The 21535-nt window shown below is 42.1% G+C and overlaps 1 protein-coding gene across 1 annotated transcript in view; it reads left to right on the top strand.

Moving 5' to 3' along the window:
* LOC132821755 (F-box only protein 36-like) overlaps positions 1-21535 on the top strand; it is a 93346-nt gene that overhangs the window by 42570 nt on the left and 29241 nt on the right. The window contains exon 2 of the mRNA XM_060834493.1: positions 13273-13381. Within this exon, the coding sequence (XP_060690476.1) occupies positions 13273-13381 (109 nt within the window). The remainder of the gene's footprint in view (positions 1-13272; positions 13382-21535) is intronic.

Raw genomic sequence — 21535 nt, 5'->3', positions numbered from 1 at the left:
CTCCCTTATTAACATGGCTGGTTGTTGTCTTTGTTAGGCAAAAGTGAGGACTACAGGTGCTGGAAAAGCACATCAGGTCAGGCAGCATCTGAGGAGCAGAAAAATCGACGTTTCGTGCAAAAGCCATCAGGAATCGAGGCAGGGAGCCTCCAGGGTGGAGAGATAATTGGCGGGGGGGGGCTGGGGAGAAGGTAGCAAAAAGTACATAGGTGAATGTGGGGTAGGGATGGAGGTGTTAGAGTAGATTAGATTAGATTCCCTACAATGTGGAAACAAGCCCTTTGGCCCAACCAGTCCACACCAACCCTCTGAAGAGTAACCCACCCAGACCCATTTAACTCTAACCAATGCACCTAACATTATGGGCAATTTAGCATGGCCAATTCACCTGACCTGCACATCTTTGGACTGTGGGAGGAAATCGGAGCACCCGGAGGAAACCCACGCAGACACGTGGAGAATGTGCAAACTCCACACAGACAGTCACCCGAGGCCAGAATCTGACCTGGGACCCTGGTGCTGTGAGGCAGCAGTGCTAACCGCTGAGCCACCATCAGAGGGGAGGGTGAGAAGGGAGATTTGGCAGGTAGGACAAGTCATGAGGACAGTGCTGAGCTGGAAGGTTGGAACTGGGATAAGGTGGGGGGAGGGAAAATGAGGAAACAGGTGAGGTCCACATTGGTACCATGGGGTTGAAGTGTTCCGAGGTAGAAGATGAGGCGTTCTTCCTCCAGAGATCACGTGGTGAGGGAGGGGCAGTGGAGGAGGCTGAGGGCCTGCATGTCCTCGGCAGAGTGGGAGGGGGAGTTGAAATGTTGGGCCATGGGGCAGTGGGATTGATTGGTGCGGGTGTCCTAGAGATATTCCCTAAAGCACTCTGCTAGGAGGCATCCAGTCTCCCCAATGTAGAGGACATCACATCGGGAGCAACGGATACAATAAGTGACATTGGTGGATGTGCTGGTGAAACGTTGATGGATGTGGAAGGCTCCTTTGGGGCCTTGAATGGAGGTGAGGGAGGAGGTGTGAGCGCAGGTTTTGCAATTCCTGCGGTGGCAAGGGAGGGTGAGTTGTTGGGGTGTGGACCTGACCAGGTAGTCATTGGAGGGAATGGTCTTTGTGGAAAGCGGAACGGTGTAGGGAGGGAGGTGGAGGTGGGGTCCATTTGGAGGTGGTGGAAATGTCGGCAGATGATGTGGTTAATGTGAAGGTTGATGGTGTGGAAAGTGAGCACGGGATGGGGGGGGGAGGAATTCTGTCCTTGTTACGGTTGGAGGGGTGGGGTTTGAGGGCGGAGGTGTGGGATGTGGACGAGATGCATTGGAGGGCATCTTCCACCACGTGGGAAGGGAAATTGCGGTCTCTAAAGAAGGAGGCCATCTGGTGTGTTCTGTGGTGGAACTGGTCCTCCTGGGAACAGATACAGTGGGAGCGGAGGAATTGGGAATACGGGATGGCATTTTTGCAGGAAGTAGGGTGGGAAGAGGTGTAATCCAGGTAGCTGTGGAACTTGGCAGGGAGTATCCTGTCGGATAATCAAATGTTCGGATAATCGAATACCAGATAATACGGTTTAGCTAAGCATCGGGACCTTGTGATCTTGCCAGATAATCTGAAATTCGGATAATCATATGCTGCATAATTGAGGTTCCTCTGTATAGCAATTACTGATGTTAAAAGGCAGGAGGATAGTTTGACTTCCATCAATATTGTGCAGTACAAGGGAACTGTTGGATTTCATAGAACATAGAAAAGTACAGCGCAGTACAGGCCCTTCGGTCCTCGATGTTGCGCCGATCCAAGCCCACCTAACCTACACTAGCCCACTATCCTCCATATGCCTATCCAATGCCCGTTTAAATGCCCATAAAGAGGGAGGGTCCACCACTGTTACTGGCAGGGCATTCCATGAACTCACGACTCGCTGAGTAAAGAATCTACCCCTAACATCAGTCCTATACCTACCACCCCTTAAGGTACATTCCACATGTCTGAAGGGCACAGGGTCAAAGTTACTGGCCAAAAATAACATGTTCAGTTCTAACAGTAAAACTAATAAAGATGAATAGAAACTTGACTGTGATTGCTCCCCCTCAGAATTATCTGAATCCATTTGTTCAATCTTCCCAATGTCTGCATTTGTTGCCAACACCACCACTAGGTGGCACAGTGACTTTCCTCAGAGAACCCTAAATTGTGAGCCTGTAGTGAGAGACACAGCTAACAGTGAAGTGGCTCACAGCCAGTAGTGAGAGGAGGAGATAGCAGCCAACAACAGTATAGGGGTTGGCGGGAGTGAGGTGGTCAGCAAATTAACAGGATAACCAGATGGTGGCCAGAAGCTTCTGTTGTGGCAGCTTAGAATCATAGAGTTGTACAGCATGGAAACAGACCCTTTGGTCCAACTCGTCTGTGCTGACCAGATCCGAAGTTAATCTAGTCCCGCTTGCCAGCATTTGGCCCATTTCCCTTTTAAACCCTTCCTATTCGTGTAACCATCTAGGTGCTTGTTAAATATTAGTTGCACAGACACCCCAGCATCCAATTCTGCTGGCTACTTTAGCATCCACTACATACTGTCTGTTTCCAGATACATAGGTGAAAATGTGTTGCTGGTTAAAGCGCAGCAGGTCAGGCAGCATCCAAGGAACAGGAAATTTGACGTTTCGGGCACAAGCCCTTCATCAGTTTCCTGATGAAAGGCTTGTGCCCGAAACGTCGAATTTCCTGTTCCTTGGATGCCGCCTGACCTGCTGTGCTTTAACCAGCAACACATTTTCAGCTCTGATCTCCAGCATCTGCAGACCTCACTTTTTACTCCAGATACATAGGCTAATGTAATATACTGTCACTCAGATATGCTTCACTTTCCGAGGAAATCCTGTACTAATTGCATAATAGATAGGAAATCAAGAGCTTAATGTATGCTGCCTTAGAAGGGCTGAATGTTAGTGAGACTGTCCGTTTGTCAGGAGCATTATGTTTCTGAAGATGACACCAAAAGTGCAGCCAGACATTCAAATCACAAAGGAAGTTTGACAGAGTCTGGGTGGGATGTTCTTCAGTGTCATGACAGACTCAATGGGAAAAATAGCCTCTTTCTGAGCTGTAGGGCTTGTATTCTATATTAACGGGGAAAGACCGTGTACCTGAAGACAAATATTTCCATTGGTTGAGGATTCTAGAACCAGGGGGCATAGTCTCAGATTTTGGCCTGACCATTCAGGAGAGATGTTAGAATGCAATTCCCCACACAGAGTTGTGGAGGCTTGGAACTCTCTCTTGTGAAATAGCAATTCAATTCTTAAATTTAAATCTGAGATAGACAATTTTTTGAGGTTTTAAAGAGATATAGGTCCCTAGAAGGGCTGTGAAATTAGGCTACATGATCTTATCAAATGGTCAAGGAGGCTGAAGAGACAGAATGGTCTTCTCCTGTTCCTATATGCCTAAAATAGATGAAAATTAATGAACTTGATCCTTTAGGCCTCATTCATTTGAAAGAAAAGGCAGTTTTTATCATGATTTTTCCTTAGAAACCAAAACTATCCTCCATAACACTGAGGGAAAATATCAAATGGGCAATTGAAATAGAGGAATTTCAGACAGATTTGAGCAACTTTGTCACTAGGTAGAAGAATTTTGTGGGTATAGTCTTCTGAAATAAAAATGGAACTTTCTTATGTCTGATTTTTCACTTGGTTGGAGTGGGCTACTACATTAAGATGATTGGAAACTTCAGAAACAAGGAAAGAATTCCATACTTCTGTCATGTGCAAACAGAAAATGGCACATGATCCTGTCCTTCATTAAAGAAAAAGTAGTGGATTCAGATTTGGCTCTCCATTTAGTCAAACCAAGCCTAAGAAACAGTTAAAGTGATTGATTTAAATGCCAGAGAGATCCCATTCCTGCCTAACCTGCCAAGCACCACTTTAACTGTTGAATTTACTTTAATCAGAAATATACTCACCAGAAACAATCAGACACCTCATTCATAAATTCAAATTGGGGTTTAATGATACCTTTACATCCAAATATGATTTTAGCAGGCCAATAACATTAACTTCCAAACCAAATGGGATGACTGTAAGCTTAAAAAGGGGACAATTATCTGCAAGACATGGGTCATTCAGATCTGTTTGCTTGGTGAGTAGTGCATTTCCAATGCAGTTCTGAAGTCCTACTTTGTTTCTTTCAGAATTTCTCTCAATCCCACATCATCTACCCTTATCAAAATTGCACTGATTAGCTTGAATGTTCTTTTTCTTTCATTCTTTTGGATGAACAAATTGTTGGAGGATGAGAAGCAACAGTAACAGGCTAACGAACCTGAACAAGCGGCGAGCAGCCCTGTTAGAAGACAGCAGAGGATGGGTTTCTGCATGTAGATGGCCTTATCCAAGCAATGAGAGAAAGTGAGGACTGCAAATGCTGGAGATCAGAAGGGCTCATTCCTGATGAAGGGCTTATGCCCGAAACATCGATTCTTCTGCTCCTTGGAGGCTGCCTGACCTGTTATGTCTTATCCAACCAATGGGATCTATAAGAGAATAAATCTTTTTTGAGGAGCCATTCAAGACAGCTGTACAGGTAGCTGTTTCAGGAAGACCAGGGAATTATGATTTTCTAGCAGCTGCCAAAATCAGCCTTGGAATTTTTTGCTGCAGGCTGCCAAGGAGGGACATGTACCTCAACTCTAGTTCTGCAGTACATGTAACAGGTAACTGGTAAGCTACTTCTTAAGTCATCCAGTATACTACTTGTGTAGTGAATGCTGACTATTGTTCAAGGAACAATGCATTTGCACACCTAGGTATTTTTGACTGGCAAACCTTTCCCAAGCCTCTACTATTAATTGAATAGTCAATGAGTTCAATTATGAGTGCCAAGCATCTAAATTTCCTCTTCTACTTTATCCTGAGGGCCACTGTTTTCTCATACATGGAGCAGTTGCTTGAAGGGTTTTGTGGTGTTCAGTGGACCTTCCTGGGTCTTGCTTCTTGCCATACCAGGAAGATGGTAAAATTTGGTGAATGTTTTGAGCAAAGCAGAATGTAGAGATGCAATTCTTGAACAAGAGTTGAGAGAAAGAAGAATTGAAAGTTAATTAGGATGAAAACTGTTGATTAGAAAAACAAGACTGTGAAGCCAGGAAGGAGTTTTTAGAAAAATTAATAATTTTGCAAAGGCTAACAAATCAGCACATAAAGGTGCTTACTGGCAACTGTAAGGGGATAAGAATGGTCATGTATATTTGCAATAGGGACAATAGTGTTGCTTTGAATTATGCATTGGAGGGAATGGGGGAAGAATTGTTGCCATGAGACAAAGGAATGAAGAGCTGTAGTCATCCTTACCACCATATAGAAGCCATGAGAGTGCTTCCTACACTGAATCCGCTTGCTGACTATGCTGCTGGAGCAGTTAATGTTTTCAATGTCTCCAGAGCTGGTGGGCTTGATCTATAGGAACCATCCATCCATTGACTACAAAGAAAACTTCTCTTGCTACTCTGATCATTTCCTACAGGACCTTCAGGAAGTCTTCCGAGAATCTGGCAGCTTGACTGGGACTCCTGTTGTAGTTCCTAGCTCCAACATTCTAAATTGAAATCTTGTAGAAGTGAATACAGTCTTCAGACTGACACTGTACATCGAAAGTAAGTGCCTGCTTCAGTGTTATAGAGTCATAGAGATATACATCATGGAAACAACAGACCCTTCGGTCCAACCTGTCAATGCCATCCAGATACCCCAACCTAATCTAGTCCCACCTGCCAGCACCCGGCCCATATCCCTCCAAACCCTTCCCATTCATATACCCATCCAAAGGCCTCTTAAATGTTGCAATTGTACCAGCCTCCACCACATCCTCTGGCAGCTCATTCCATACACGTACCACCCTTTATACCTTTCCCCTCTCACCTTAAGCCAATGCACTCTAGTTCTGGACTCCCCAATCATTTCCTGTTTGGGTTATTGCAATGTGCCCATGTGATAAACAAACTTAGACTTAGTATTTCTTTACTGATATCATTGGAAGATCATTTAAATGCAAATAAAAAGTGGTACTCAGGCAATCAAGCTTTTTTTTATTTTGAATGAATCAAGAAGTGGTAAATGGAGCCTTTCCATCTCCGGTTTATGCCTTTGTGATCAAATCTGTGTTTAGCATTACCTTATGTGGGTCAGGGGCTCTATTCTTAACATTGTACTTTTGCTGCAGATTGGAGGGAAAGTTCACGATTCACAGATCTCTGTTTACTCTGGGCCCTCTGCACAGCCAGCTGAGGTGTTTTACTTATACTGACTTCTTCCAAAAGTCTTAGTTTACATTGATAGTCTCCCAGTTGTAATTATCGATGTTTGATGGTCATCATATCTTAACTGCAGCTGTCCTTGTAGCAGCAATAAGGACACCCAAAAGATCATGACCCAGTGGCCAGTTCACACAAGGTTTTTGGATAATTTTTAAAAATCACTCATGGGGCACTGGCATCACTGCCTTGGCCAGCAGTTATTGCCAATCCCAAAGGGTCTGGAGTCACGTTTAGACCAGGGCAGGTAAGGATGGCAATTTCCTTAAAGGACATTAGTGAACCTGATGAGTTTTTCTGGCAATTGACAAAGGACTCTTTAATTCCAGATTTTTATTCAATTAAAATTCCACCATTTGCCATGGCAGGATTCAAATCCAGGCCTCCAGAACATTACCGGGGTCTCTGGGTTAAAAGTTCAGCAATAATACCACTAGCCATCAATTCCCCATAGAGTCTACTCTGTTGCTGTTGGTATGGAACCATGTATAGGCCAGACCAGTTACGGTTGACAGATTTCCTTACCTGACAGACGTTCGTGAACTAGATGGGATTCTAGAACATTCAGCAGTGTTTCGTGATTTTATAATTCAGATCTGCTTTGGTTTACTATGGAGTTCTGGTTTACTAGTCTAGTGACATTACCACAATGCCTGCCTTATACTGTAGGTAGAACCACAGTGCTGTTAGGGAAGGAATTCTATGATTTTGACCCAGCAGCAGTGAAAGAATAACAATGCATTTCCAAGTCAGGCTGGTGATTGGTGCAGGGTGAACTTGATCTTCTAATTGAAAGTGTCCATGAATTTAAAAGATGTTGTCTAAGGAGCTTTTATGAATTTCTTCAAGAAGGAATTTCTGTATGCAAGAAGACCAAAGAATATATTGAACTGTACAAATAAGAAACCAAGTCATACAGCACAGAAATAGACCCTGTGTCCAACCAGCCCATGCCGAACATATTCCCAAACTAAACTAATCCCATCTGGCTGCTCCTGGTCCATATCCCTCCAAACCTTTCCTATTCATATATCTATCCAAATGTCTTTTAAATTATACTCACATCCTCCACTTCCTCAGGAACTTCATTCCACACACGAACCACCCTCCGCGTAAACAAACTTGCCCCTCATGTCGTTTTAAAATCTTTCTCCTCTCACCTTAGAAATGTGCCCTTAGTTTTGAAATCCCCCACTCTAGGGAAAAGACAACCTCCATTAACACGATCTATACCTCTCATTATTTTATAAACTTCCATATGGTCACCTCTCAACATCCTATGCTCCAGTGAAAGAACTCCCAGCCTATCCAGCCTTTCTTCATAACTCAAGCCTTCCAAACCCAGCAACATCCTGGTAAATTTCATCTGAACCCTCTCTAGCTTAATAATATCCTTCCTATAACTGGGTGACCAGAAGACGCCTCACCAATGTCCTGTACAACTTCAACATCACTTCCCTAATCCTACACCCAAAGGACTGAGAAAAGCAGGCAAGCAGGTCAAATGCCTTTTTAATCAACCTGTATTGCATGTGATGCAAACTTCAAAGAATTATGTGCCTGCATCCCTACGTCCCTCCAATCTACAGCACTATGCAAGGCCCTACCATTAATTGTATAAGCCCTATCCTTGTTTGTTGTACCAAAATGCAATACCCTGCATTTATCCAAATTGAGCTCCAATTGCAGAGCCAACATATGTGCTGGCTCCAATATTTATGGTAAGATGGGGAGAACTTAGCATTGCTGAGGAGAAACCCTCAACCCATAAGTATCAAGGTCCAACTAAAGTTAACAATCTGTCAAACCTCATGAACTGCCTAGCAGTTGGTCTGCTACTCAGGAAAAAAAAGTGATACATGTTCGAAACTGAAGATCATTGGGAACAGTCCTTGACAGGAAATGTCAATACTTGGCTGGATTGTGCAAGTTTGGATTTGGAATCTGACATCCAGAAGAGTCAAGTCAAAGATTAAAGTTTGATACATCTCTCTCCTTCTTAAAAAGGGAAAGGCCCCAGACAGTTGCTCATCATATAGACCCATATCCTTGCTCAATGTGGATTTCAAAATTCTTTCTAAAATGTTATCATTAAGGCTGGAGAGGGTCTTACCATACATCATAAAAGAGGACCAGACGGGGTTTATAAAGGGCCACGGTCAACTAATAATATTAGAGGGGTCTTAAATATGATACAATCCTGTCAACAGGGAACAATACCGGGCTTAGTTGTCTCCTTGGACACAGAGGAGGCATTTGATCGGATAGAATGGCCATTTTTTCTATATGCTGGCAAGGTTCGGTGTCAGAGAGGTACTTACTAAATGGATTTCAGTATTATATAATGATCCCAAAGCAGCTGTAATCACCAATGGTTTAGGTTCGGATAGCTTCAGTGTGGCAGCGGATATTGTCAGGGATGTCCTCTCACCATTATTATTTATGCTCGTGATTGAACTAATAGTGGAAGTTATACAAACCGACTCTAACATGATGGCTCTGAGGGGTGGATCGAGCAAACACAAAATCACTCTTTATGTGGATGATGTCCTCCTCTTCTTAAGTGATCCTTTGATATCCATGCCACGTCTAATTCAAGTGATCAATCTATTTGGTATGTTCTCAGGCTATGAAATCAATTTTATTATCAATTTTATACCATTGGGAGGTCTTGCTAGTGTATCCAATTTACCAGACGGATCTTGCTTTCCCTTTCGGTGGTCACAAGAAGGTGTTCTATACTTAGGTATTTTTATTGCCCGGTATTTGGTCAGCTGTATAAAGCCAGTTTTGTGCTCTGATGACAGAAAATAAGGCAGGACCTTCAACGCTGAGAAAATCTCCCAATATCCTGGTTAGGCAGAGTAGCCCTAGTTAAGATGATTATTCTACCTCGTCTTCTCTATCCTGTGAGAATGCTCCCCCTGATCTTGCCAAGACAGGCATTGAGTAAGCTCTACGGCTGGCTCGGCTCCTTTATTTGGAATCAAAAACGGCCCCTTATCAAATTAGAAAAGCTGCAGCTTCCACAAGCAAGGGGAGGACTGGACTTTCCAGACTTCAGGAGGTATCAGTTAAGCTCCTTATTATCCTATGTAGCTGATTGATTGGGTCTCTTGTGACCCACAATCTGATTAGATATAGAGACCTCCCAAGCAAAATGTCCCCTTTAATTTATTTAATTATTTATGCACAAGGTGAGAGCTATCATGGACTATTGTAAAAACCTGTTGCATTAAATACAATTAAAGCCTGGAGGATAATGCGACAAGATGAGGGTAACCTGCAAAAAACCTCCTCTTATCCTCCTATAGTGGGAGCATCAGGATTTCAGCCAGGGCTGACAGATGCTGCATTTAAAACTTGGAAGTCCAGAGGTATCTCCTGCTTGGGAGACCTGTTCGATGGGGAGGTTATGATGTCCTTTGAGCAGTTGCTGCAGAAGTTTGGTCTGTCTAACAGGGACCTTTTTTGGTATTTCCAAACACGAGCCTATATACTAAAGAAGACCACACTGATAGTTAATCCCTACAAATTGGATAGAGAAAGGAGAGTGCTATGGCTGATGGGGCCGCCCTCGGTCAGTATTCTTTATCACTCATTATATAAGGTATCGAAGAACATGGAACGATTATTTAAAACCTGGAATCAAGAATTAGTGTTTGAAGTCTCTTTAGAAATGTCGGAGGACATCTGGGAAAATGCCAAAAAGATCTCTATTTGTAATAGAACTCAGGCTATTCAATTAAAGATGCTCTACAGGGCTCATGTGGCACCTGAACGACTCTCAAAATTCAAGGTAGGAGAGTCCCCAATATGTCCTAAATGTAAAACAGAAGTTGTCACTCTCACGCATTGTCTATGGACTTGCCATAAAATCCACAGGTATTGGGATAGAGTAGCGAATGCCCTGACACAGATCTTGAGATTAGATTGGGTCCAGTGTCCCTACTTTTGGGCTCTTCAGATTTTCCCTCCCTGGATGTGCACGAGAGGAGATTATTTACCTTTCTCTCCTTTTGTGCAAGGAAGAATATTTTGGTGAATTGGGCAGCTGAAGGCCCTCCAGGACCTTTGAACTGGCACAGGTTAATCATGGAATATATCCCCCTTGACTTCTCACAAATATGGTGCACTAACAAATGGAATTATTCTATAAAACATGGCAGCACGTTTTGAACAATATCGACACAGATATTTCGTTCACACTGTCGAGGGCTTTTGTCTAGCTGTGGTAATGGTTCTGGCTGGTTCAGGAACCCCCAGGAGGAGGAATCCCGTATAAATACGGGTTTTATTATGACTTGAGATAAATCTATTTTGAGCCTGTACCAAGTTATTTAATTTGTTGTTTTTTGCTAGTAATGTATGATATCCTATTTTATGTTTTGGTTGTTTGTAGGATAGATTAGTAGTTAGTTGGGTTTTCTTTCTCTTTTTGTGGTTATTATTTTTTCTTATTTAATTTTATATTGGTGTTTATATTTGTTTGTATTACTTTTGTAATTTTCTAAAAAATCTTAAAAATTTTCTTTTATCAATAAAAATACCTATAAAAATGGTTTGGTAGGCACAGCTGCTCCTGGTAGAAAGGAGAGGCTATGGTTGGCAGGATCAGGGGAACTTTAATACTCCTCGTGAGGATCTAAAATTTGAATTTAGGTTGTTGTCAGAAGCAACAATTATATGTAGATTTTTACTAACCACAAAATGGCAATAACACAACAAAATGGCTAAGAATAATGATTGAACTTTGTGAACTTGTACTGCTGTTTTGCAGAATTAAGTTAAAGACCAAAGATAAGAGAACAATGGAGTTTTCGTAAAATGAATACTGACACATTAATTGACCATTCAAACTAACCTTGAACTGCTACCCAGCATTAAATTTAACATGGGCTCCTAACTGTTCATTTAGCAACCTTGTGTGTCCTGAATCTTTGCAACAGGACAGGGACATGCCCTGATAGCTGTTACTATTAAAATATTGTGAACTCAATACATACTAGGTGAGAGCTAAGATTCCCTAATTTTTTGCTTCTCGCCCTCTCCTGCCTGCAGCAGGACTATAACATTCACTCTGTTTTGTTGAATGTCTCCTGCACATGTCAGCTTCATTGGGTCCATGGTTTGATTTGATTTCATTTATTATTGTCATATGAACCGAAGTACAATGAAAAGTTATGTCTTGCATACATTACAGGCAGATCATACCATACAAAGTGCATGAGGGTAATAGAAGAGAGTGAGGAATATAATGTTATGGCTGCAGAGAAGGCACACAAAGAGCAAAATCAACATTAAGTTCAAAATTTGATAGGTCCATTCAGAAGTCTAATAACAGAAAGAAAGAAGCTGTTCTTGAATCTGTTGATATGTCTGTTGAAGGTTTTTTGTAACTTCTGCCTGATGGAAGAGATTATAACTAGGATGGAGGGATCTTTGATGTCGGCTGCCTTTCCAAGGCAGCGAGAAGTATAGATGGAGTCAAAAGGTAGAAACAAAAACAGAAGTTGTTGGAAAAGCGCAAGTAGGTCTGGTAGCATCTGTGAAGAAAAATCAGAGTTAATGTTTCAGGTCCAGTGACCCTTCCTCAGAACTCTGTTTTCATTTCTGATTTCAGCATCTGTGGTTCTTTTGCTTTTTATTCAATACATGGAAGGTTGGCTTGCGTAATGGATTGTTCTATGTTCACAGCTCTCTGTAGTTTCATCCGGTGCTGGGCAGAGCAGTTGCCATACCAAGCCATGATGCATCCGGATAAAATGCTTTGTATGGTGCATTTATAAAATTGTGAACAGTCTCTACAGACATGCCGAATTTCCTTGGCCCCCTGAGAAAGTAGGTTGGTCACTTCAGGGTCTCATCAGAAATTGCATTAATTAGGAAAATTAGAAAGGGTTTATAATGAGCAACTGCTTAATTACTTGTCTTACACCCTCACCAAAGTTGAATTTGACCCCTCATAGTGTCTATTCACGATTCAGCTATTCATCCACATCAGAGAAATAAAGGAAACAATGTTTCAGGATTTTGTAACGTGAAATGTTTTTGTGTATATGATTAGATGGCAGTCCCAGAGTGTGCTGGAAATAGAAAATATGTAACATTTTGGCTATGAAATGGATACCTGAGTTTTTGTTGCTGTTTTGACAATAATTCAAATTTAACCCAATCAGTTTTAATTATGCCCCAGGATACTAAAACCCAAACGAGTTTGAACTTATTGTTTTGCCAACATCAAACCAATGAGACGATCCGATGTTGGGGGAGTATAAAATGCAGACATTTTGAAAATTGGTTAGAGTGCAACTGCCATAGAGAGAGAGAGCGCTAATTGCCCATCTAACATCTTGCTCTCCAAGAAATGAGAAAACACTCTATCAAACATATCTTTTCACGTGCAACATATTTTCATTAAAAAGAAAGACGACAACCCAGGAAAATCAGCAGCCAGAAGAGGGAAGATGGAGTGACTGTGTGGTTTTGTAATTAAGTTAATGTAATTTTAATGAGTGTCTTATTGGAGCAGTATATTGTTATAGAGTTGAAGGCAAATACTAAACAATTAAGAGAAAGGAATGTGATTTGTGAATAGTTGTTTAATGTTCACTTTTAGAGTTAAAAAAAAACTTGATGTTATTTTCTTTAAATAGTAGAATCTTGGAGTTCTCTCTCACTCATTATGAGGCAAGCTCATGTTTTCTGGGTGTTTTGTTTAATTAACAAAGGGTGGGGGTTCACTTCAGTGTTGTAACACTTGTTATAAATATATTACTATTTAGTATTGATTGAATTTTAAATTGAAGCCTCATCAAAATTATGCATAAATTTGGAAGGGAATAGAAGGACCAAGTCAAAAACATTTGTTATCAAAATTCACATATAAAGATCACATGAACCTTGCATGTGGAGGCTATGATATGACCATTTGTATTTCCATCCAATTACAGGTAATCTGGAGATGGTGGAAAATTTCTTTTCGAAGTGAATTTCGAAATGTGCATCCTGGTGAACAAGTAAACTCTCACCAGGATTTCTTGGACAATTATACTCTACAAGGTAAAGAGAGCTTATGGTATCAGTTGAGTTACATTTGTTGCATGTATTAAATTGAGAGAATATAATTAAAATTACTTTGTATACACACACAGGGGATGCTTTGGCCCAGTATTATCACTAAACTATAAATCCAAAAATAATGTTCTTAGATAATCCAGAGAATGTTCTGGGGACCTAGGTTCAAATCCTGCTGTGGCAGATGGTAGAATATAAATTCAATAAAAATCTGGAATTAAGAGATGGTCACTGTGTAGCCATTGTCGATTGAGAGGAAAACCCATCTAGTTCGCTAGTATCCTTGACAGATGGAAACTGTTGACCTTACTTGGTCTAGTCTACATATGACTGCATTATGATTGACTCTTTAACTGGCCTCTGAAATGGCTGAGCAAACCATTGAGTTTTAACAACTGCTAGAAAGGAAAAATGGAATGAAAGCAAACTGACCACTGGCATCAACCTTGGCATCGGAAACAACAACTGTCAACAGCTCTGTTATCCCTGCAAAGTCCTCTTTTTACTAAAACTGTGGCTTGTGCTAAAATTGGGAGAGCTGTCTCTCAGACTAGGAGAAAGTGAGAGCTGCAAATGCTGGAGATTAGAGTTGAAAAATGTGGCGCTGGAAAAGCACAGCGGGTCAGGCATCATCCGAGGAGCAGAATAGTCGACATTTTGGGCATAAGCCCTTCATCAGGAATGTGGGGAGGGGAAGGGGGCTGAAAGATAAATGTGGGGGTGGGGAAAAGATAGCTGGGAAGGCGATAGGTAGGTGCATGTGGGTGGTAATTGTGATAGGCCGGAGGGGAGGGTGGAACAGATAGGTGGGAAGGAAGATGGATAGGTAGGACAGTTCAAGGGAATTTGACACCACCATCAAACACCCCTGGATATGTTCTGTCCCACCCTAAGGACAGATCCAGCAAAGGTGCCAGCACGGTGGTATACAGTTGGGAAGGAGTTGCCCTGGGAGTCCTCAACATTGACTCCAGCCCCATAAAGCTTCATGGCACCATGTCAAACATGGTTGTCTTCCCTCAGTTGATGAATCAGTACCCCTCCATGTTGAACAGTACTTGCAGGAAACAGAGTATGGCAAGGGCACAGAATGTACTCTGGGTGGGGAATTTCCATGCCCACCATTCAGAATTGCTCAGCAGCAGCACTATTGATCAAGATGATTAGGTCTAGAGGACATACATACTAGACTGTCTGTCTGTGGCAAGTGGTGAGGAAATCAAGAGGGAAAACAAACTTCACCTCATCCTTACCAATCTGCTCGCTGCAGATACATCTACACAGGACAGCATCAGTAAGAGTGACCACTAAATTGTTATTGTGGAGACAAACGTCCACCTACTCACCATCCTGTCATCCGACTCTGTCACTGTGCTAAATGAGACAGACTTTGAATAGATCTAGCAATTCAAGATTGGGCATCCATGATGCACTGTGGGCCATCAACAGCAATCGAATCATACTGCAATCTGTAGCTTCAAGTGTTTGTATGTCTATATAAACATCTCTTAAATGTTGCTATCCTATCAGGAAAAAACTCCAGAGACTGATATCCCATTACCAAATCTCCCCTTATTCACACATGAACAGTCTTTGACTTTAGTACTGCCTCATTCACAGTCAGTTATCAGAGTGTCAGATATTTTAAAAATCTGTCAATAGGGGCTCCCTGACTGGGGTTGTTAATCTGATCCAATTAGGAAACTCCTATTCTATAGCATCCAGCTGGCTGACCTCCATTACAATCACTACACTATCTGCTTCTACAACCTCCTCTGGCAGTGCGTTCAAGGTACCTCTGACCGTCCATGACTTATAAAAAAATTTCCTCGCAAATCTCCTTTAAACTTTCCACCTCTCCCCTTACACCTCTGCTCCTTAATATTTCACATTTACACCCTGAGAAAGAGGCTCTGACTATCCACCCTAGCCATGCCCCTCATAATTTTATATACTTGCTGTCAATTTGCTCTTCAGCCTCCAACGCTTTAGCAAAAAGAACCCAAGTGTGTCCAACCTCCGCTTGTAGCTAATACACTCCAATCCATTCAAAATCTTGGTTAACCTCTTTTATACCGTCTCTAAAGCATTTGGTAATCAGAACTGCGCAAAGTAGTCCGAATGTGACCTAACTGCAGTTTTTTATTTCTACAGCAGCAACACAGCTTGCCAACTTTTTAAACTCAAGTCAACTGACCGATGAAAGCAAGCGTGCTGTATGCCTTCTTTTCTACCTTATCCACTTAAGATCCCTTCATATATTGAAATTGTGAGACTAGCTAAGAGGAAAAATAAGTATATGTAAGGTCTCAGCAATTGAAAACAGACAAAACTTTGGAAAAATATTTGAAAAGTAGGACCAATCTGAAAAAAAAGGAATAAGAAGGGCGAAAAGGGGTCACAAAATATCTTTAACAAGCAGGGTTAAGGAAAGTCCCAAAGCCATTTATTAGTATATAAGGAGCAAGAGGGTAACTTGGGAAAGGGTTGGCCCACTCAAGGACCAAGGAGGAAAGTTGTGCTTTGGATTCAAACAAATGGCTGAGATTTTTAATGAGTACTTAGCGTCGGTTTTCACCAAGGAGAGGGACATGGCGAATGTTGAGGTTAGGGGGATGTTTGATTACTCCCGGTCAAGTTGGCATAAGGAGGGAGGAAGTGTTGAGTATTCTAAAAGGTTTTAAGGTGGACAAGTTCCCAGGTCCAGATGGGATCTATCCCAGATTGCTGAGGGAAGCTAGAGAGGAAATAGTTGGGGCCTTAACAGATATTTGTGGCATCTTTGAACACGGGTGAGGTCTCAGAGAACTGGAGAATTGCTAATGTTGTTCCCTTGTTTAAGAAGGGTAGCAAGAATAATTCAGGTAATTATAGACCAGTGAGCCTTACACCAGTGGTAGGAAAGTTGCTGGAGAAGATACTGAGAGATAGGATCTATTTACATTTGGGCTTATCAGTGTTATGCAGCATGGTTTTGATCAAGGAAGGTCATGTCTTACCAACTTAATAGAATTCTTTGAGGAAGTGACAAAGCTGATTGATGAGGGAAGGGCTGTGGATGTCATGTACGTGGACTTCAGTAAGGCGTTTGATAAGGTTCCCCATCGTAGGCTGATGGAGAATGTGAAGTCACATGGGGTCCAGGGTGTTCTAGATAGATGGATAGAGAACTGGCTGGGCAACTGTAATAGTGGAAGGAAGTTTCTTAAAATGGAGAACTATCACCAGTGGTGTTTTACAGGGATCTGTGCTGGGGCCACTGTTGCTTGTGATATACATAAATAATCTGGAAAAAGGTATAGGTGATCTGATTAAAAAGTTTGCAGATGACACAAAGATTGGTGGAGTAGCAGATAGTGAAAGGCACTATCAGAGAATGCAATAGAATATAGATAGATTGGAGAGTTGGGTGGAGAAATGGCAGACGGTGTTCAATCTGACAAATGTGAGGTGATGCATTTTGGAAAAGCGAACTATACGGTAAATGGAAAAGCCCTAAAGGAAAATTGATGTACAGAGAGATTTGGATGTTCAGGTCCATTGTTCCCTGAAGGTGGCACCATAGGTCGATAGAGTGGTCAAGAAGGCATGCGGCATGCTTTCCTTCATCGGGCGGGGTATTGAGTACAAGAGTTGGCAGGTCACATTACAGTTGGATAGGACTTTGGTTCGGCCGCATTTGGAATAATACGTACAGTTTGGGGTCGCTACATTACCTGGAGGATGTGGATGCTTTGGAGAGAGTGTAGACGAGGTTCGCCAGGATGTTGCCTGGTATGGAGAGCGCTAGCTATGAATGGATTAGATTCTCTGCAGTGAGGAAACCGGCCCTTCGGCCCAATGAGTCCACACCAACCCTCCGAAGAGTAACCCACCCAGACCCGTTTCCCTCTGACTAATGCACCTCACCTGTGGGCAATTTAGAATGGCCAATTCACCTGACCTGCACATCTTTGGACTGTGGGAGGAAACCGGAGCACCTGGAGGAAACCCATGCAGAGTCTGTACAAACTCCACACAGTTGCTGGAATTGAACTTGGGACCCTGGTGCTGTGAGGCAGCAGTGCTAACCACTGAGCCACCATCCTATGAAGAGAGATTGAGTAGATTAGGATTATTTTCATTAGAAAGATGGTGATTGAGGTATACAAAATCATGAGAGGTATAGACAAAGTGGATAGCAAGAAGCTTTTTTCCAGAGTGGGAGACTCAATTACTAAGGGTCACGAGTTCAAGGTGAGAGGGGAAAGGTTTAAGGGAAATATGCATGGAAAGTTCTTTACACAGAGGGTGGTGGGTGCCTGGAAGGTGTTGCCAGTAGAGGTGGTAGATGTGGGCACGATAGCATCATTTAAGATACATGAATGGGTAGAAAGCAGAGGGATTCAGATCCTTAAAAAACAGGCGGCAGGTTTAGATCAAGGATCTGGAATGGCACAGGCTTGGAGGGCTGAAGGGCCTGTTCCTGTGCTGTAATTTTCTTTCTTCTTTGTTCTATATCTGCCATTGCCTCTAGGCAGTTAGGATGGGTAATAAATGCTGGCCTGTCCACCCTTATCCAATGACTGAATTTTTAAAAAAACTATTTGCATGCCAAACCGCAGAAGCAGCAAGTGATAGACAGAGCTGAGTGCTCCCACATCCAATGAATCCTATTTAAGCTCTGCAGCCCTGCCATATCCAGTTGTGAATAGTGTGAACAATTAAATAAGGAAGAACCTGTACAACTATGCCATCCTCAATAATGTGGGAGCCCAGAACATCAGTGCAAAAGACAAGGCTGAAGAATTCGCAAAAATATTTAGCCAGACGTGCTAAGTGGGTGATCCATCTTGACCTCCTCAAAAGACTGCTGCCCCAGTCTTCAGTCAATTTAGTTCACTCCATGTGATATCAAGAAACTTTTGGAGGAGCTGGATAAAGCAAAGTCTTTGGGGCCTTGATAATATACTGGTACCGAAGACACTCAAAATTGATTGAGTTTTTGAGGAAGTAACCAAAAAGATTGAAGACAGAGTGGTAGACATTGTTAGCATGGACTTTCATAAAGTCTTTGATAAGGTCCTGCATGGCTGACTAATAAGTAAATTTTAGATCACATGGGATTCAGGGAGAGCTAGCCAATTGGACACAATATTGGCTTGAAGGTAGGAGAGAGATGGTGGTGGTCGAGGGTTGTTTTTCAGACTGGAGGCCTGTGACCAGTGGTGTTCAGCAGCGGTCAGTGCTCCGTAGCTGTTTGTCAAATGATTTTAGATGAGAATTTAGGAGACATGGTTAGTAAAGTTGCTGATGATGCCAAAATTGAGATGTAATGGACAGTGGAAGAAGATCATCTAAGATTACAAAGAAGTCCTGGCCAATTGGGTCAATGGCCTGAGGATTGGCAAATGGAGTTTAATTTGGATAATTATGTGGTATAGCATTTTGGTTTAAAACAAAACTAAGTAATGGTAGGGCCCTGGTAATGTTGTAAAACAGAGAGACCTGTTCTTTGAAATTTGCTTCTTTGAAATTTGCATCACATATAATAGGGTGATTAAGGTGTTTAGCATACTTGCCTTTATAGCTCAGACCTTTGAATATAGGAGTTAAAATAGAAAGTGTGGTGCTGGAAAAGCACAGCAGGTCAGGCAGCATCCGAGGAGCAAGAAAACATGGCCAGTGTGGACTAGATGGACCAAAGGGTCTGTTTCCTTGCTGTATGACTCTATGACTTGTGCTCAAAACATGCCACACCTGTAGTGAAGCTGTTCCAATGCAACTACAAACGCTGGCATCTAAATGACAATGTGGAAAATTGCCCACATATCTGCTGTACACAAAAGTAGGTCAAAAGGGGAGGTGACAGTGATAACAGTGCTAGACCATACTACGAATCCAGTGACCCAGGTAATGTCCTGGTTCAATTCCCACCAAGGCCAATAGTGGAATTTGAATTCCATATAAAAGAATCTAGGATTAAGAGTCTAACGATGACCATGAGACTATAGTCGATTGTAGAAAAAAACCCATCTGGGCCATTAGGGAAGGAAATCTGCCATCCTTACCCAATCTGGCTTACGTGCATTAATATTGATATAATGTTATTCGGTGATTGACCGGTCTCGTTCCCAGTGGACTGGTTGCATGCTTTCTTTGAATCTCAAACAAATCAACCTCAGTAGATACAGTGCTGTGGATCAGAACTTGCTATGCTGCCTTTTAAAAATATTTGAAGATCTGAATTGAATAATTCATTTATTGTCAATTGTATTTAACAAATGATTCAGTGAAAAGCATAATATGTCACCATGCTCCGGTGCTGTTAAGTTACAGAAGATATTAAGATATAATTAAAAACAGTTCTTCCTCCCTCCTTGTACTCTGCTTGACATGGGATGGGTCCTTCACAACAGGCTGTATGCCCTCCCAATGCCCCTGCATCACAGTCCATTCCAAGAGTCCCACATTGGGGCCTATGCTGCTGCCACTACTCCACTGTCAGGTACATCACACCGGGTCATTCCAGTTGAGCAGGCGGGAATACCGAATTTGGCCTTCTGCTTCCCCACAGCTGATGCTGCCTTTTCCACTGACTGCAGAGGCTGCCCTCAAAACCAGTCCTGCTGCCACCACCTCGGGTCCTGCGCTAGGCCCAGTGTCAGAGTCGCCACACTCTGGTGCCATTGCGAGGTGTCCAAGGGCTCGCTTTCCTCTGCACTGGGCTCGCTGCCCCAGAGGAGCCAACTCCTGCCACCGCTGCTGCGAATGCTCGGGAGGCTGGGCTTGCTCTCACCCTGTCAAAGACAGTGAAGAGGCCTCCAAAGAGGAAAACCAAGAAAAATAGTGTGAAAGAAAAGAGCTAAAGCAAAGAGCAAAAGTAAAAAGAAAAAAGAAACAAAGAGAAAGTGATTGGAAACAGATGAGCCCCAGGCCAGAAGCTTGGATACAGCACCATTAATTCGCTGCCATCTTGGGCCACCTCAAAATATTGCTGAGAAAAAGAATTGCTGTCCAATTGATTTTATTTTTACCCCTATCTTTTATTTCTGGTCTATAATTAGTCATTAGCTGCAAATGGTGAAGGTCGTTGATGAACTTTTCATACAAATTCAGTTTTCAAGCAATGTGGTTTCATTCAACTATGAAGCAAATACCTTGTGCTCAGTAGAGTTTGGATTTAGCAAACAGTCTTCAGAATGAAAGCAAACAATATTACAAACTTAGAAAAGATTGCAGTTAAACATGAACTATTATTAATCTTTTCAATCCACTAATGGGAAGGCTGACTAGGCTGGGGCTTTTTCCCTGGAGTGCCAGAGGCTGAGGGGTGACCTTATCGAGGTTTATAAACCATGAGGGGCATGGATAGGATATATAGACAAGGTCTTTTCCCTGGGTTGAGGGAATCCAAAACTAGAGGGCATAGGTTTAGGGTGAGTTGGGAAAGATATAAAAGGCACCCAAGGAGCAACCTATTCACGCAGAGGGTGGAAAGAGTTACCAGAGGAAGTAGTGGAATTTGGTAAAATGATAGCATTTAAAAAGCATCTGGACTGGTAAATGAATAGGAAGGGTTTGGACAGAGATATGGGTTAAGTGCTGGCAAATGGGACTAGACTAATTTAGGATATCTAGTCAGCACGGATGACTTGAACCAAAGTGTCTGTTTCTGTGCTGTACATCTCTAATGCCATGAATTCACACTTACATTCTGTAAATCTGGATTAGATTTGAATGTTGAGGTTGTGTAATAGTAAATGGATAACCAGAGTAGGTGAAAGCCAGCTGGCACAAGATTCTGTATGTTTTAGTTTCTATAGAGCCAGCTGAAATTTGTGTTTGTAACATTCCAAAAAAAAGTGTACACGTCAAATCTGCTCTTTAGATCAATTCCTTTCTTCATAGCACAAAAATGAGCTCAGAATGGCACCAAGAAAATTACTATAGGAAAAAGTCCCTATTGGATGTTATTGACATAATGAAGATGAATCTATTTTTGTGAACAATATTCCCTGTGGAAAATAAAGGAAAGTTACTTCTATTATAATGTAAAGTGTGTGATTTATATAAACTTTACATCATTTATTTGTGAGTTTGGATTTTTAGTTTTAAACCAGTTGGTATTTGGGGTTTTCTGTCTGTCTCCAGGATTTA

This window comes from Hemiscyllium ocellatum, chromosome 13 (assembly GCF_020745735.1).
Source record: "Hemiscyllium ocellatum isolate sHemOce1 chromosome 13, sHemOce1.pat.X.cur, whole genome shotgun sequence".
In the NCBI taxonomy this organism is placed as follows: domain Eukaryota; kingdom Metazoa; phylum Chordata; class Chondrichthyes; order Orectolobiformes; family Hemiscylliidae; genus Hemiscyllium; species Hemiscyllium ocellatum.
This window is presented reverse-complemented; position numbering and strand designations above follow the sequence as displayed.